This window comes from Dama dama, chromosome 14 (assembly GCF_033118175.1).
Source record: "Dama dama isolate Ldn47 chromosome 14, ASM3311817v1, whole genome shotgun sequence".
Lineage (NCBI taxonomy): Eukaryota > Metazoa > Chordata > Mammalia > Artiodactyla > Cervidae > Dama > Dama dama.
In genome coordinates this window covers 16,964,813-16,979,182 of record NC_083694.1, presented here as the reverse complement: position 1 = coordinate 16,979,182, position 14,370 = coordinate 16,964,813, and the positions used below count along the sequence as shown (strand labels likewise).

General features: G+C 40.7%; 1 protein-coding gene across 1 annotated transcript in view; it reads right to left on the bottom strand.

The window, feature by feature from the left end:
• Positions 1 to 14,370, bottom strand: part of KCTD3 (potassium channel tetramerization domain containing 3) — a 48,601-nt gene that overhangs the window by 18,229 nt on the left and 16,002 nt on the right. The window contains exon 5 of the mRNA XM_061160034.1: positions 4,880 to 4,995. Within this exon, the coding sequence (XP_061016017.1) occupies positions 4,880 to 4,995 (116 nt within the window). The remainder of the gene's footprint in view (positions 1 to 4,879; positions 4,996 to 14,370) is intronic.

Here is a 14,370-nt window from a genome sequence, read left to right as displayed (position 1 = left end):
GGACTACAGTCCGCAGAGTCACAAAGAGCCTACACGACCGAGCACACAGACGCACTGAAAACCTAAGCAAGCACATGTGACACGGTGGTGGTCAGCATACAGCAGACGTCCAGGTGTCACGTCTCCTCGCCAGCGACTCAGCTGACTCAGCTGTGCTGCTGCAAATCCCAAGCCAGAAAAACAACCTACTTGGGATAGTGTTCAAGACACAATAGACACCCAAATGCCAGTCCTCTCGCCAATGAATTCTGGCCCTAAGATTCCAATTCCCACCTTATCCGTACCTTGCAGGGCTCACAAACCTGTTACAAATACAAAAAACAAGACAACCAATCCCACCAAACCGTACCTGCAACATCAGTGCTGCAAGTGCATCAGACCACAACAGAAGAGAAGCAAAATGAAACAAGCCTCCCGCATTCTGGTCCAGCACAGCCCTCAGAACACAGAAATTCACTTTCATTCTCAGTTCCCAGAGCCTGAATTTCCTCCTCAAGCTCGCCCTCCACTGTTCAGTTAGGTTATGACTCAGAAGGTGACTGGCTGATGATCCCAGTCTTCCAGAATGAACAGTTTTCTGATCCTTTAGGAATGAGAATATACGATGACTTTCCAGGACTGACTTCCAAAACTGTCTTTCAATATGAGAATGAAACCTATGTTTCCAATATACATCTACACTTAAACTTGAATGACTGGGGAAATAAGTCATAAAACTGCTATTCTGCCATGTAACTCAGCCTAGCCTACCTATTTCTCCTTATTTCTAATCTTCTTAAATCTAAAGAGGAATTAACAAAGAGAAAACTGAACTGTTTCTTCTAAAAGTTAATTTCCCTTTTTCTTACTCCCATCAGATACAATGCATACATGACACTTTTATTAACACTTCACTGAAGCTGTCCTAGCACACACCTGTGTTCTGTGTGTTCAGTCGCTCAGTCATGCCCGACTCTTTGCAACCCCATGGACTGTAGCCTGCCAGTCTCCTCTGTCCATGGAATTCTCCAGGCAAGAATACTGGAGTGGGGTACCATTTCCTTCTCCAGGGGATCTTCCTGACCCAGGGATCCCAAGTCTCTTATGTCTCCTGCGCTGGCAGGCCGTCTGAGCCACCAGGCAAGAGCTACAGTGAGAAACGGCTACCCCTAAATACCACCATGGCTTTCAGGCTTAAAAACTCTTGCTCTCAGGCTTGCTCATCTGACTCAAATATTTCAGATCAATCTTGATTATACAACTGGAGTCAGGAACTACACCAGTTGTCCTGTGTACTTCTGTGTTACTCCGGGCAGAACTGTGGCTTCAGGCCACAGCGGAATCTGCTCATCCGTGCCATAGCAGTCACAGGAGTCAGCCCCAGGTCACAACTGTCTGTTGAGATTTTCAGATCAGACACTGAGATTTCATGACAGACTAGCTCGGTCCTGCACACCAAAAAAAAAATAAATAAATCATCTATCTAGGTTATAAGTTACAAGGCTTGTTTGCTGCATGAATGTTCAACTTACCCCAGGTCTTCCTGAAATGTGATAACAAACCTACTTTGTCAGCTATGGTTTTCAACTCATGCATGTACCAAACAAGCAGCAACAGGCTATAGCCATGGGATTAAAAGCTTAAGAAGTATGCACTTTGAGGACACCAGTATAGTTTCGGGGATCTCAAAAATATGAAAATTTTTACACGCAGTTGTGACATTAGAAAAGACAAAAAAGCTGATAAAGACACATGTTCCTTTAGGAACTGAAATGTACCTCACAAGTTTTATGGCACAGACAGCACCACTTCTCCGAGCCACTGAAAGTTCAGACTTTACATATTAGCCAAGTAACCTACCTGAGAGCAGACCTTCCATAAATCATTAAAATCCACATTCCTCTTTGCAGGAACAGCACCAGCGGAAGAATCCCTCCTCCTCAGTTTTAGATCAACCTAGATCAGTCCTTTCCCACACTCCCGGGCCCATCACTTTTACGCTAACACCTTTATGATGCCTTTTCTGTGCCTGTATGGAAGGTCCTATATGAATTAGCTCAGTCACTGGCGAGGAGACTTGACTCCTGGATGTCTTGTGTGCTGACCACTAACTGCCCTGCACATGCCCTATTTGCTTGCTTAGGGTTTGCAGTGCGGGTGTGTGTGCTCAGTCGTGTCAGGCTTTGTGACTCTGTGGACTGTAGCCCACCAGGCTCCATAGTCCTTGGGGTTTTTCAGGCAAGAATACTGGAGTGGATTGCTGTTTCCTCCTCCAGGGGACCTTCCCAACTCAGGGACTGAACCTGCGTCTCCAGCATTGCAGGCAGATTCTTACTTGCTGCGCCATCGGGATTTACATTAACAGTGCTAAATCAGCTGACACTGGCCCCACCTAATCTTAGCTAGTACCTTTTTTCTACAACCATGACTTCCATGTCTTCATCTAGAATGAAATTTAATTTTCCCTGATTATAATCTCTTTCATTGGAAGTCTTTCATTCTCTCACCACTTTCCTGCCATCTTTTGTTGCTGTTCAGTGGCTAAATAGTGTCTGACTCTTTGCGACCCCATGAACAGCAGCAGCACGCCAGGATTCCCTGTCCTCCACTATCTCCCAGAGTTTGCGCAAACTCATGTCCATTGAGTTGGTGATGTCATCTAACCATCTCATCCTCTGTAGTCCCCTTCTTCTCCTGCTCTCAATCTTTCTCAGCATCAGGGTCTTTTCCAATGAGCTAGCTTTTCGCATCAGGTGGCCAAAGTATTGGCACTTGTTAGGCCCTGCCATAACATCTCAAGGACATCCCTGCACAAGCTCAACTCAAGCATGACGTTCAATTACCCTCTCTCTGTCCCAACTGCAGCTTCCAGATCAACCTATCACCTTTGCTGAGAAGCTGGGCATCTGATCAGCTGAATTTTTGTCCCATTCTCTGTCACCATTCTGGTACCAACATGTCCACCCTGATGACCCTCACAGTTCTCTGACCCCTATTGAAACTACTTTTAAGTCAGTCCAACATATGATTTAAATGACTACATCACCGAGAACTGCTCCAACTCCAAAATCTTAATTTCAGCCTTTGACAACAACTTCCTATCTTCACAATTTCCACTCCTTTTAGGTCATCGACCTGCTTTACCTTCTCTCCAGTCCCTAGAATCCTTGCATCCTTCTCTGCTTGCCTGGTAATCCACTACAATCTTACAATTTCAACTGCTTTGCCATTTTATGTTTCTCTTCCCTTTGTGTGTCAGACCCATTTAATTACATCTTCAATCCTGAATCAAGCCAAGGCTGTTTTCTCTTGCTCTTGTTCCCTCCCAGTACTGAGGGTTAAGGAAGAAACTCATAAAACTGTACCAACCAGGTCCCTTATAAAGATTTATAATATCTGCAATCCCTGAAACACACCTCCATGTCTTTCTCCTCCACAATACTCCTTCCTGACTCCTCTGTCACAGAGAAAGAAGTCTCTTCTCTTTTGGGTCTATTGGGTCTACTATGTCCTAGACACTATGTACGTATACTCTATGGGACTAGCAACCATCTCCATTCTTCCAATCTTTAAATGCTTTCTCTGTCAACTCCCTTCTCTAACAAGCATGCTCAAGCTTCTAAAATCCTAGAGAAAAAAATGAAGCACTAAATATCTTTTCCTCCATCTAGCCTTGATCCTTAAACTATCACTTCATTTCTCTGCTCTACTTCATCATCAGACTTTTGAACAACGTTCTGAACTTGCTGCCTCTAATCTCTGATCTTTTAATTTCTCAGTTCCTGCAATCTGTCTCCTCACCACAACCTAACTAAGAAAATTATATTCTACCACCAAAACCAACACCATTTCCCAATCACACCATATGTGTCCCTTTAGCTCTTCATTTCCTATCCTGTTCCCTTTAAAAGCTAATGTTACCCAGCATTTCAGTTCTGGCTTTTCTTTAGAGATATCCTTTCAATGGAAAATCTTATCAATTCTTATCTTTCAATTACCACAGAAGTGTTGTGGTTTCCAAATGCTTTTTTCTAGCCCTTTCTTCTTTCCTAAATTCCAAAGGGGTATTCCCAACTGTTTCCTGAGCCCCTGTATTCGGATACCCACAGGAATCTCAAAAGAAACATATTTAATCATTCTAATTATTCCTCACACTATGCACCAGCATATATGCTTCTCTCACTCCATTCCCTTTCAATTTAAAATATTACCAGCCACCCAACTGTCAAAATTAGAAAGCCATCTCTCTTCTTTAATTTTCTATATCTAATCAGATACCAATCCTCATCGTTTTAGGATGGCTTACGAATTGCTTTTCAAATAGTCTCTTAGCATGTACTCACTCTGGCTGAATCTCTGCTTCTTTTGCTGGATACCTTCCCTGATCTCCAGTCCACTTTTTGTATTAGCTATTACTGTTATCTTTCTAAACCATGGATCTGATCAAATCACTCTCTGCTTAAAGCTCTTTAGTTTTTCTCCTCTCCTTCAGAATCAGGTATTAACCTTTCTTTAGTCTTACATCCTTCTTGTTCATCTCAAGTACCTGAGACCATTTAGTTAGCTGTCCTCTATTTTCCTACAGAACTGTGCTTCCACTCAGGAGATGACGTTTGCCTGGACTAGTACTATTCCCAAGGCATAAAACGTAAAACATTCCAAGGCAATAAAGAAATGTCAAATCACAATATAAAAACCCATTCATTTTCCAAAGTGACTAAAGATTCTTGAAAATACAGTCAGACTTGTATCCAGAAGCTAATTTACCACTAAATATATTCAATATTCTATATAATCAAAACATAAACAATACGAATTCCACAAGAACAGAGCACATGCACAATCAGCACACGTTTCAGAAATAATCTCATTTCTGTGATACGCATTAGTTAAAACTAACCTGCCAGTGCTGGGTGACAGCGTTCCACACTCCCACTTTCCCTGTATGACTCGTGGCCACCAACTGGTTACCAATAAAGAAGAGAGCATCGACAGGAACACCAAGGCTGAACACTCCTAAAATGATAATAAAAAAACGGAGGTTAAGCAATCACCAGATTTCAATTAATCAAAACTCGGCCTAAAAACATCTTAAAGGTGTCTCATTTCTACAAATTATGTGCCAGACATTTTGGGAACCAGAAATAAGAAATTTTAAGCTCTTAAACAGCAGGTAAAAGTTTGCCCCAGATAATCTCACTCTGATTGAACAGCTTGTTATCTGAAGCTGTGGCTCCCAAACCTAGCTGTAGTTATTCAGTGGCTCAGGCGTGTCCAACTCTACAACCCCATGGACTGCAGCACGCCAGGTTTCCCTGTCCTTCACCATCTCCCAGAGCTTGCAAAAACTCATGTCCATTGAGTCAGTGATGCCATCCACCCATCTCATCGTCTGTCACCCGCTTCTCCTGCCTTCAATCTTTCCCAGCATCAGGGTCTTTTCTAATGAGTTGGCTCTTCACATCAAGTGGCCAAGGTATTGGAGCTTCATTATCAGTCCTTCCAATGAATATTCAGGGTTGATTTCTTTTAGGACTGACTGGTTTGATCTCCTTGCTGTCCAAGGGACTCTCAGGAGTCTTCTCCAGCACCACAGTTCAAAAGCGTCAATTCTTCGGTGCTCAGCCTTTTTTAATGTCCAGCTCTCACATCCGTACATGACTATTGGAAAAACCATAGCTGACCATCAAAACAACTGGGTAGATTTAAAGTGAACATAATAAAATAGCAAGGATCCTGGGATTATGCTAGACCCACTAAATGAGAAAACCCACTGCCTTTGTATAAAATCAATAGAAGCTTTAGCTGCAGCCTGCTCACAGACCTGATATTTGAGAATCACTGATCTGAAGACACAGACTTGGCAACCCAACTATCCACAATGTATCTAGAAATCTGAAAGTAAGCAAAGAAGAAAAATGAAACAGCGAGTAGTCATGCTGTGTTCAAAGTAAACATTCAGGCCTTTATCAGAGCTTATCTTAAACCTCTCATCTGCCAGTATTGCAGATTTCAATTTATTTCACTCCAAAGACACTATACTAGGCCATGGGATTAAAATACAGGAAATGATGGTTAAACAACAAGGATTTACTGTATAGCACAAGGAACTAAATTCAATATCTTGGCAGTAACCTATAATGGAAAAGAATCAAAAACAAAAAAATATATACAGAGGACTGCCCGATAGTCCAGTGGTTAAGAATCCACCTGCCAATGCACGGGATATAGGCTGGATCACTGGTCCAGGAGGATTCCACATGCCGTGAAGCAACTAAACCCACGCACCACAACTACTGAGCCCAACGGCCCTAGAGCCCATGCTCTGCAACAAGGGAAACCACCAAAAACAAGAAGCCAGCACATCACAAGGAAAAATAGCCCCTGCCCGCTGCAGCTAGAGAAAGCCCGCATGCAGCAACAAAGACCCAGCAGAGCCAAAAGTAATTTTTTGAAAAAGAATATATACATCTGATCTATCTCTGAATTCCTCTGCCGTACAACTGAGACTAACACAATACTGTAAATCAACTACACTTCAATAAAAAGCAAACACGTGAGAAAATAACATCTTACTAGGTACTTGTGATTTAAAAGAGGAAAAAAAAACCACAACCAATTATAACATAATGCAACAAAAGGATGCACACAGTAACAACCAGAAGAATAAAAGAGAGTAGGAAAAGAGTTTTCAGAATATTTCTTAGGAAAGAAGCCCTGAGTTGGGTTTTTAAAAAGGTGAAAACAAGTTCCTCAAACGGGGGGATTTGGAATGGGTAAGCCCAGGGAATCTGAGAAAAGGGAAGAGACACAGGTGAGGAAGGACCTTGTAAGGAGAGCTCACATTAACAGCAGAAGAGCCACAAGTGCCCCGGCTAACCTCGGTCTTGTCCGTGTAGCGCCGCACAGCTGTCTCTCTAGCTGAGCACTACACCTGCAGGCAGGAGGACTCTGTGCTGGAATCCTGGCTCTGAAAGCACCGTCACCACTTTTCCGGTTACTTATCTGATCGATAAAACAGGGTCTACGCTCAAGGTCTCAAGGCTCACTTTCACCTTAAAAATGTTATAAGCCAATTTTAACATTTAAATAGTATTATCTTAAAAAAATAGTATTATCTCAATTATTTGAAAAGTATCTTATGAAAAGTATCTTTTTATTCAACCATAAGTCTCATTATAGAATAAGTCTAAATAAGTCTCATTTAGAAGACCATTTTATGTGGATCTTTAGCTGTTTCAGGTATCAGATTTTTTTTATTTTTAAAAAGGTACCTAATATGTGACAACAAGAACAATTTTCTCAGCATCTAGTTGAGAAAAACAAGGATTCACAAGACTTTGAAGAACTCATGGGGAGAAACAAAACTATTAAATGTAACTGCAACGTGTTAAAAGCATAAGCCAGAAAAGGTAACTGATTTCTTTTGAATTTTATATCAATGAGGGATATTTCTCTTTCTGTTCAGAACTGTACTATATATGAGACCAGGCCAGTGGCTATAAACAACACCTTGAAAATTCTCAACCAATCTTGAAAAAGCCAGGCATCTCGCAAGGAATGAAAATGATATAAGCTTGACAAAAATGAAAAACAAACCCAGAAAGTATGGCCAGGAATGTCTTCCTTATACACACCTTAACTTTTACGTACTTATAAATACATATTTATACACATGAATAGATCACCTGAGCCCAACCTGTCAACCAGAAAAACCAGACCAAAACAAAACAAAGCCTGCACACAAAAGCTAAACTGGTTGAGAAATAAACTTGCCACTTCAAAGCAGTGTAATCATTTCACATGCAATTTCAGGGATTCTCATGTATGAGTATTTTAATTTTGATGCTAGACAATTTTTCAGAACACGTTAAGATACCTATATTCAGTAATACAGGCTATGTGAAAGGTAGAAATAAAAACAGGAAAACTAGCAAACACTGATTACTTGAGAGAAGAGTGAGATTCTGGGAAATCAAGAAAGACATTCTGAACCATCTCAAGAAATTTAAAGTGTCACCCCTGACCCTTGCTTAGACTCAACAACCCAGACTGTTATCCACAAAGAAGACACTGTAAATAATGACAAGTTCCTGTCTTAAGGGAGCCTCCTGGTAAAACACTGCTTATAGCAGCAAGCCAGCAGTACTGTCTGATGTAAGTTATAATGAAGGGATTCAACCTCTAAGGGAGCTCTATCACGGATACACCAGCTCTCAAGTTTTCTTTGGATGGTTTTGTCAAGTTCTGAAGAATATTTGTAACAACAAATGATCTCTTTTACAGGGTGTGAACAAATTACTATGTATTATCTCAGTAAGTAGCTAGCAAGTCAGCCTTTGGGGAAAAAAAAAAAGCAAGACATAAAATATTCACTTATTGGCATGTTACAAGTGGCAACTTGAAAAAACAAACTAAAATCACAATTGATCTCCTTTCTATATAATTACAAGTATATTATAATTTCAAAACACTCTAAGTTTTTTCCCTGAAGTTTTAGGGCGGACTTTCACTAACAGTCATGATGGATAACATGACATCAGACTATTTCTCACTATAAACAACAATAACAAAAGCCTGGCCAAAATACATGAGACAACCGTTTTTAGACATTGGACAACAGGCAGCAGGAGACTTGAAAGCCAGTAAATACACAAGATAAGCCCCATGATCAAACTGGCTTTCTGTATAAGCTTTCCTGACAACAGGGAGGTGAAACTCAAGGGAAAACCAAATGATGGTTTTTCTCAACTGAGAAAGCTGAGATCAGAGGCCAGAGCTGTTGAGGAAGCTAGAATTTACGAATAAGATATAAGAAAGAAGGGAAATGCACCAGGGTGGGTGTGAGGATGGCACAGAATTTTAGAGGGGTTTCCCTAGTTTCCCTCTGCCTTGGCTGAGGCCAGGCTGCACCTGGGCTGGCCTGAGAATCCATAAGGAATAAAAAAGAGGGGCTGCAGCAGGCCTGGGAGCTGAGTGGAGATAGTAGAGGTCACTTGCGGGTGAATTCAATAGTTCCAGCTCAGTAAGTGTGAAGAGTCTTTCACTCTTCAGGCATTCTGTGAAGATTCCAAAATGACAATACTTAACACACCCTGAGTAGGAGCCATGCCCTAAAATAAAATATAAAGCTGAGAAAGGGTACCTGTCCTTAACAAAGCAAACGAACAACAAGCTTAGCAGAATCAACGCCCTCTGGTAATTTAACTGCCTGCTGGAACAAAACCCACATCTTAAAAGCACCATTAATCCATACTCCCTGCATAACGGATCATGCAGTGCCCAGCATATATCACAAGTTCCTAGACATGTGAAAAAGCAAGAAACCGTAACTCAGAATAAATCAGATGGTTCAAATAATAGATTTAGCAGACAAAAACTAGTAAAACAGCTATAATGAATATGTTGAGTTTAATTAAAAAACAGGACATAGTGAGTGAACAGACTAGAAAAATCTCAGCAGAGAAACAAACTAAAATAAAAATTTAAAAAGGCAATCTTAGAGCTGAAAAGGCCAACATTTCAAATAAAAAGCTTATCACATGGGCTCCACTACAGACTAAATGAATACCACAGCAAAATGGCAAAAGACAATAAGATACTGATCTAAACTGAAGGATGGGGAGGAAAGAAACTGGAAAAAAACTAGTGCTCCAATGGCCTCTAGGCAAATATAAAGCAGCATAACATGAAACTGAATCTCCAAAAGAGGAAGAGAGAAGAGGGAATGAGGGAGGGATAATATGGAAAGAGAAATGGGGGAGGGGAAGTGGGGGAGGAAGACAGAAGACTCCTCCCACAATGGTGTCAACCAAAAATGTCTCTAGACATTTCCATAGGCCCGAGGGACATTATCCCAAGTTGCAAACCACTAATCCAATCTACGTACAGATTAGATTAGATCTACGTAATCTAATCTATTACAAATCAGTAACAGGATGACAATCTCATAAAAAGAGGGTAATGATTTTTAACAGACGTGTCTCAAAAAAAAAAATAGTACAAATGGCCAATAAGGATATGAAAAGATGTTTAATACCATTAGTCATTAGGGAAATGCAATCAAACACAACATTAAAATCACTGTATATCCACTAGAATGGCTCAAATTAAGACAATGAAAAAGTGTTGGAAAGGGTGTGAAGCAACCAGAACTCTCATATACTGCTAGTACAAATGTAAAATGATTTAACCACGTGCAAGACAGTTTTACATTTTCTCATAACATTAAGCATGCACTTTTCATACATCCCAGAAATTCCACACCAAGATATTTAATTTTTAAAATGTCCATATAAAGAGTTCTACTTAAATGTTTACAGTAGCTTTATTCCTAGCATCCCCAAATTGAAAGTAAACCAAATGTCTATCAACAGATGAACAGATAAACCAATTCTGGCACATTAACTCAATGGAATACTACTCAGCAATAAAAAGGGATACACCACTAAAACACTCAACAACATGGATGCATCTCAAAAGCATTATGTTGAACGAAAGAAGCCAGACTCAAAAGAAGACATACTACATAATTTCACTCATATGAAATTACAGACAAAAGAAATCTAAAAAAAAAACAAAAAGTCTAAATGGCTGTGTAAACAATGGGGTTTCTGCTGAACATCTGCTTTCTTTTCAAGAATCTGGAGTTTTGGTACAGGCTAGGCGGAGGGTACTTCAGTGACTAGCCTCTAGTAATAAACTTGGGTACCAAGTCTCTAGTGATCTTCCCTGAGACATCTCACAAGGCAGTCAGAATCCACTGCTAAGGGAATTTTTAAGCAAATACCACTGGAAGGTACCTCCTGAAAGCCTGCACCTGGTTTCCACTGAACTTCTCCCCCATTTGCCATGAAGTGATGGGAGTAGACACCACCATAGGTCTTTTCTCTCGTCAGTTTTGCTTTGCATGCTTTCACTATAAGACACCATAGCTCCAAGTATCTATGTGCTGAGTCCCCCAGGTCCTTCTGGCAAATCACTGAACCTGGGAATATCTTGAGGAACAGACACAGAAATAGAGGAATGAAGCCCAAAGACTAAGCCCTGGGGCATGCCAACATTTTAAAATTCGGCAAATAAGGAAGAACTATCAAAAGGAACTGAGAAAAAACAAAAAGTGAGGATAAAAATCATGATAATGAAGTGTTCCAGATGCCAAAGGAAGAAAGTCTTCAAAAGGAAAAGAGTAATCAAATCAACTATATCAAATGACAGTTCTAATCAGATGAAGACTATGAACTGGAACCTAGGATTTAGCAGAGTACAGATCCATGGGTGGCACTAACAGAAGTGGTTGTAGACAGTGCTTAGGGACATGATTAGAGCAACTTCAAATCATGAAGAGAGGAGGAAGACATAGAAACAAGATCAGATACGGATAATGTGCTAGGATTTCTGGGTAACCTTTAAAGGTCCACCAGAGAGAGGTCAGAGGTTAAGACTACTGTTCTGGGTGTGCACACATTTCTTTCTCCACACTACACCTAGCTATTCAGGACAGTAATGCCAATTTGGCCTGGGCTGTAGTTTCTTCAGGTAGGTAAAGCAAAGGGAGAAAGAGAAGAAAATAGAGGCTCTATGCTAGAGTGACTGTAAACAGAGAATCCAAGCCTGATGGAATGGGAAGCAATGAGTCAAGATCCCAGTGGAGTTAAAGAATTTCTGAGTTAGAAAATTAGAGTTAGTAATTTCAAAGGAACGAAGGGTAGTAATCCAAAGGGCAGCTGAGCACTACATCAAGTGTAAGTCCAGAAGGAATGAAATCCGAAATCCGGGCAGGTGCAGCAGTGGGGGGATGAGGAGGATGGGGCATGGAGACAGAAGGAAAGAGAAATGGTCTAGAACAATGATTCCCCAAGCATGGTCTGGGAATCCTCACCGGTCTGTGGAAACCCTCCGGAAGCCTGAAGTCAAGACGATTTTCATTGCCTTTAAAAATAAAAACATCTCATTATCTCAAGAATGTGCAGACAAGTTCTCCAGAGGCTCCATGACGTGAGGTCACCACTGAGACAACGGCACCTGCACATGTATTCTTCTGTTTTCTAGAGTGCTTTATGGTGGCAGGCTGGGGGTACAACTGAGTTTCCCAAGACTAACTTAATTTTGGCCTAAATACTTCCACTATCTTTAATAGCTGTCTTCAGTTATAACTGCTGTAATTATTTTAGAATACAAGTTTTCCTTGAGCCTACAAAGAAATACAAGAAAAACGTACACTTTGCTATTCTGCAATGTTAGTTTTTAAAATGTTATAAAAAATCTTTCTACATTTTTAAATTTTACCTACAACTGTTAAATATTTTGTTCTGAGATAAATTTATTTTTAATACATTTTTATTGTACTTAACTTGCCTGCTCAATCCATATAAATCCAACAGAGCTGACAAATATAAATATGACCTAGAGGAGTTCTTTGATTCATGGAAAGAAGGACTCTAAAGAAACTGGGCAAAACTGCATATAAAAATTTTAAATAACAACTTTCCCCCCAGTTTATACATGTTAATAACTTGCCTTATTGTGCCTAAGCAACAAAACCTTTTTGAACAGTATTATAAAGCCAGTTGTGGGTTCTTTCAGACCAAATACTCGAGAGTTTAAAGAAGTATTTTAAATAAAGATAGGAAAAACTTTTGAAAAGCCATGAACTATTACAGAACTTCAAACTAGAAACGAAAAAGTCACTGAACCTTCCTCCTGGGTAGGGTATGGCACTGCTCTAAGCGAGAGGAGGGCACACCATCGCTGGGAGACTAGGAAAGCCTAGACAGATGGCAATGCTGAATGCCTGCAAGATGAACGTCAGCAAAGGAAACCACAATGCCGGCCCTTTTCAGTGACGCAGTAAATCCTCAAATTAAAGACTGGCGCAGACAGTACCTGGTCTGCAGAACTGCATTTCTGTCTTACAAATACACAGATGTAGCTGCACCTCGTGTTTTGTTTTTCTTCATCTAGTACCAGCCTCAACCAATCATTAAAGATCTTTTATATGAATTCAGTTCAGTTCAGTCGCTCAGTCGTGTCTGACTCTTTGCAACCCCATGAATCACAGCACGCCCAGCCTCCCTGTCCATCACCAACTCCCGGAGTTTACTCAAACTCACGCCCATCGAGTCAGTGATGCCATCCAGCCATCTCATCCTCTGTCATCCCCTTCTCCTCCTGCCCTCAATCCTTCCCGGCATCAGGGTCTTTTCAAACGAGTCAACTCTTCGCATGAGGTAGCCAAAGTACTGGAGTTTCAGCTTCAGCATCAGTCCTTCCAATGAACATCCACGACTGATCTCCTTTAGGATGGACTGGTTGGATCTCCTTGCAGTCCAAGGGACTCTCAAGAGTCTTCTCCAACACCACAGTTCAAAAGCATCAATTTTTCGGCACTCAGCTTTCTTCACAGTCCAACTCTCACATCCATACATGACCATTGGAAAAACCATAGCCTTGACTAGATGGACCTCTGTTGGCAAAGTAATGTCTCTGCTTTTTAATATGCTGTCTAGGTTGATCATTACTTTCCTTCCAAGGAGTAAGCGTCTTTTAATTTCATGGCTGCAATCACCATCTGCAGTGATTTTGGAGCCCAGAAAAATAAAGTCTGACACTGTTTCCACTGTCTCCCCATCTATTTCCCATGAAGTGATGGGACCAGATGCCATGATCTTAGTTTTCTGAATGCTGAGCTTTAAGCCAACTCTTTTACTCTTCTCTTTCACTTTCATCAAGAGGCTCTTTAGTTCCTCTTCACTTTCTGCCATAAGGGTGGTGTCATCTGCATATCTGAGGTTATTGATATTTCTCCCGGCAATCTTGATTCCAGCTTGTGCTTCTTCCAGCCCAGCATTTCTCATGATGTACTCTGCATGTAAGTTAAATAAGCAGGGTGACAATATACAGCCTTGACGTACTCCTTTTCCTATTTGGAACCAGTCTGTTGATTACAAATACACATGGCACTGAAATATTCAAAGTGTTGAAAACTTACAAATCTCATGCTTTATCCTAGAACATCTGTGTTGATCTTTGCAATAATGATGCAAAGCAATGTTGGGTAAAAACAGCACACACCTTAGCATGAATCAAAGGAGTGGCAGTAAACTATACTGGTAATGATTAAATTCTTCTCTGCCACATTTTCAAGGAAAGAAAACAGTTTAAGAATTTCCTAGATGAAGCAATCTGTGTAAGAATTTTTACTAAGTCTCAATTTCGAAGGTATGTCTTCTTAATATTCTATGTGACTAAGTCCTCTGTGTCGAGAAGCACCTTCCCAACTGCTGGATCTGAGAGGAAATCAGCTGTTCCTTTCACACGGGACCATTTTCACTGCACAGGAGGACTTACAACTATGGTAATTCAGTTTTGGGTATCTGGTAGACTTCCCCC